At 35.2% G+C, this 4,163-nt stretch overlaps 1 protein-coding gene across 3 annotated transcripts in view; it reads left to right on the forward strand.

The window, feature by feature from the left end:
- The window catches only part of OLA1 (Obg-like ATPase 1), a 162,668-nt gene extending 161,860 nt beyond the window's left edge, over positions 1–808 (forward strand). For all 3 annotated transcript variants that reach the window (XM_006760604.1, XM_006760605.2, XM_006760606.2), the window contains exon 11: positions 296–808. In XM_006760604.1, coding sequence (XP_006760667.1) covers positions 296–397 — 102 coding nt within the window. In that variant the 3' untranslated portion in view covers positions 398–808. The remainder of the gene's footprint in view (positions 1–295) is intronic.
- Positions 809–4,163: the final 3,355 nt, after the last annotated feature.

A 4,163-nucleotide genomic window follows, 5' to 3' on the forward strand; every position in this document is an offset into this window, starting at 1 on the left:
ATTTAATGGAAAATACATATGATTATGTATGTATGGAAAATCTAGTTCTGCCCAAATCAGGAATATTTTGCTTCTCTCCAATTCTAGTTTTAAACTTGTATGCCTCCCTATATTTATTTATTTTTAAAAAAAGAATATATATATGTATATATATATATATATATATACACACATATATATATAATATATATGACCTAAAAGTATAATACTTTTTGCATCTGTTCCTACCATTTACCTTATGCTTTATGCATGTAGTTGTACAATAACCCATTTCTTCTATATTTTCTATTTGTAGGCCGCTGGAAAGTACAGACAACAAGGCAGAAATTATATTGTTGAAGATGGAGATATTATCTTCTTCAAATTTAATACACCTCAGCAACCAAAGAAAAAATAAATTTTAGTTATTGCTCAGATAAACATACGATTTTCAAAAAGCATATGATTTTTTTTTAATTAAAATTTCTGAAAACTGAAGGGACACACAAAGTTGGGGGATGGGAATCTTCTACAAACAGAATTATTTTTATTTGTTTTAAAATTAAAATACTGTGTACCTCCAATGAAATGCAAGTTCTCTAATGTGAACAGCTTTGCTTTTCACGTGATTAAGACCCTACTCCAAATTGTGGAAGCTTTTCAGGAACCATATTACTCTCATGATACTTCATTAATCTCCATCATGTATGCCAAGCCTGACACATTTGACAGTGAGGACAATGTGGCTTGCTCCTTTTTGAATCTACAGATAATGCATGTTTTACAGTACTCCAGATGTCTACACTCAATAAAACATTTGACAAAACCAGCCTTGGTGTGTTTGGGGATGTCTGTATTGACTGACTGTGGTGTGCTGAATGCGATACGGCACCTGGTGGTTGCTGATTACTGTGTGTGCGACACAGGAACTGGCAGTGTGGGGCAGCTGCAATTGTATCTTAAAAGTGAGTCTTTCATGGGAATCAGAAGAAAAGTATACCAAGGGTTTGTCTCAAGAAAGTTAATTAATTTGTAGATGGACATTTATTGAAGGATGATAGCAATGATGCTACAAAGGATATAACATAGGTGACTGTGACCAAGAAGAAAATAATGCTGGAAAAAATCTGCTTCGAAAGTAAGGGATATTTTGTTATTGTTGTTCTGATCATATTGAAGAGAGTGTTTATTTTTAATCTTTCCTTTGAAATTATGAGATTATTGTGCAAACAACTAATTCGTGTCTTTGGTGGGTTATATTTTTCTTTAATTTCGTAGTGAGTGTAAAAGTTTATTACTAAACAGATAAGACCTTGAAAATAAAAAGAGCCTGTTTTCATACTTGCTATCAAAATATTTTAGACCAGTTGAAATTTTAGTATGTATAAGTTAAGCCCTTTCTAACATTGTAATAGAAAATTCTGAAAGAAAATAATGATGAATTAGTTCTTTGGAGACCAATTGGCACTTGGCCTTCTTCTCTAATGAGGATAGTCTTAGAGTCTCTCACCCCTGAACCCTCCCTTTCTCTCCCACATTAACACGCCTGCAAGACCTCCTTGTCCCCATCCATGCCCTTTTGTTCTCTGTGATTATAGGACCGTTTCAGTGGAATGCGGTCATACCTAGGTTAGCCCTTTATTCTGCTGTATTACTTTGTCACATTAAAGATGAGGAAATATGAAAACACACACTTAAACTTAACATTGAAACAACATAGCACAAAAGGCAAGAAAATAAGTGATTTTAAAGGAGCTTCGGCTATACATAAGAAAGGATGTTTAAAAAGGATTTAGTTGAGTAATGAATGTAATAGGAGCTCTTAAGTGAGTATGCTCTTTTTGAGAATCAAATGCAATAGTCCCCCCTTATCCTCAGGGGATATGTTCTAAGAACTCTGGTGGATGCCTATAACTGAGGATAGTACCCAACTTATGCTATATTTTTTCCTATATTCACTTACCTATGAAAAAGCTTAATAAATCATGCACAGTAAGATATTAACAATAGTAAAATAGAACATTTATAATATAAAAGTTACGTAAATATGGTCTCTCATAACCTATCTGATAACTGAGACAGTTACTAAGTAACTAACGGGCAGGTAGCATATACAGTGTGGATACACTGGATGAAGGGATGATTCATGTCTTGGACCAGACAGAGCGAGACAGCATGAGAATTCATCATGCTACTCAGAACAGCATGTAATTTAAAACTTAATTGCTAAAACTGGAATTTTTCATTTAACATTTTTGGACTTCAGTTGACCACAGGTAACTGAAACTGCAGAAAGCAAAACCATGTATAAGGAGGAACTATATCAAGATTTTTTTTGCAAACATAAAAATTCATAAGCTGCAGCAGAGAAATACTAAAACTAAGAGCAAAGTTTTTTTTAAGAACTAAATAAAACATAAGTGAAACTCAGGTACAGGTGCAGTTGACCAAGTTTGCTGTGAAAATTCATACATTTCTGTATTGGAGGAATGTATAGATTAGTAGATTGCTAGGGATTTTACTAGTATAAGAAGAAATCACATATTTTGCTTTCGAGTCTTCTCCAAAGTAAATTGCATAGACTTCTTACATATGTTTGAAATCTTATTTAAAGGCCTTTTTGATTGTGTAATTTTACTTTTGCTAACTTCTAATGTGATAATTGTACATGGCAGAACAGAACCATTAAGAGAAAGAAGTGAGTTTTGAGGTAACTGCATTTGTTGGGGGCTGAAATTAAATGCTTAAAATGTTTAATTTGGGTAGAGGTTCTGCAACATTCTAAAAATGTGTACAAAATTGTATTTCCTACAAAAGCTGAGAATTCCAAGAACTTTTACACACAAATAACTGAGAGTAGCCTATATCTTCATGTTTAATACTGGTGATAATTATCTGTATTTTTAGGATTATAATTGAATATTTTTTCCCCTATCTAGCTCCATTTAATCATATCTTTAATTAAAAAGATATTTTCTTTTTGCCCAAAGCTTAGAAAAAGGTGTGTGATATCATTGAGTTTAGTTTTATCATGTTATCCCTGTAACTTGCACTTTGGGCATCAGAACCAGAACCCCCTTCCACTAAAAAAGGAACACAGATACTTTTCTTCATTAACATAGTTTTGTGTGAAGCTTCTGTTTGCATGTAATTTGCCAGATCCATTTGGGAAGTAAGTTTTTTTACTCATGATTAATCAACTTTTTGGCATTAAAATCCAGATTAATGTTTATTCCTGGTTGTCTCTGTATTGTATTCTCAAAGCTCCTTTGTGAGAACTCTGTCCTCCAAAGAGTCAGAGACAGAAAATTCCTTCTTTTCCTATCTTACATTTTTCTGAGTAGTCTACTTCAGTACACTTAGGCTCTTTTTTATTTTGCCAGGTACTTCAGAAATGTTCATTGTTTACTGGCAAACTGCTTTAGTTGGGAAAATGGGTCTCATCTCTTTAAGCTAATAAAAATACCCTGCTGGTAGACTAAAAGCTGGGTTAGAATTTTTGTCTCGTAACTGATATGGGGCCCCTTATAAAAACTGACAGTTCCTGAATCGCCTTTATTCTCTGAATATCCGGAACCACTTGTAATTAGTGTCTCACTGAAAAGCCCCATGTTGCAATCAGGAAATATAAAAATGAGAGGCCTCACTTGACCTGGCAGGCCGCACTTCAGAGTTCTGAAACCACACATCCGATCTGGTCCTTGCAGGTCTAGGGACAGGACTCTTTTTCAGCTCAGGTGATGCTGTGTGGAACACTTCCCAGACTTAAAAGGGCCTAATTTGTAAACTAGAATGCAAGTTCTTTCATTTACGTAGAAGGTGTTCCTGGTATATAATTAAATGGTGGTTAAGGCCCATACTCAGGAGTGAAAAGGATCCAGCCATCAAAGGAAGTAGGGTAGGAGCATCTCAGGCAGAAGGAACCGGCAATGCAGAGGCTGTGGGGCAGGAAAGAGCCTGGTGTTTTGAGGAACAGACATGAGGCTGGGGTGGCTAAAGTGTAATGAGTACAAGATTCTCAGTTTTGCAGGGCTTTGCATGTACGATGCAATGCTGGGATTTTATTCTAACTTAAATGGATAGCCACTAGGTTTTAAATGATCTTATTTTCATCTTTAAGGATCACCTAATCTTGACTCCTCTGCCATCTTACCCAGTCTCTCGCCGCCCCCCCTACCCCCCCC

Source organism: Myotis davidii, unplaced genomic scaffold, assembly GCF_000327345.1.
Source record: "Myotis davidii unplaced genomic scaffold, ASM32734v1 scaffold370, whole genome shotgun sequence".
Taxonomy (NCBI): domain Eukaryota; kingdom Metazoa; phylum Chordata; class Mammalia; order Chiroptera; family Vespertilionidae; genus Myotis; species Myotis davidii.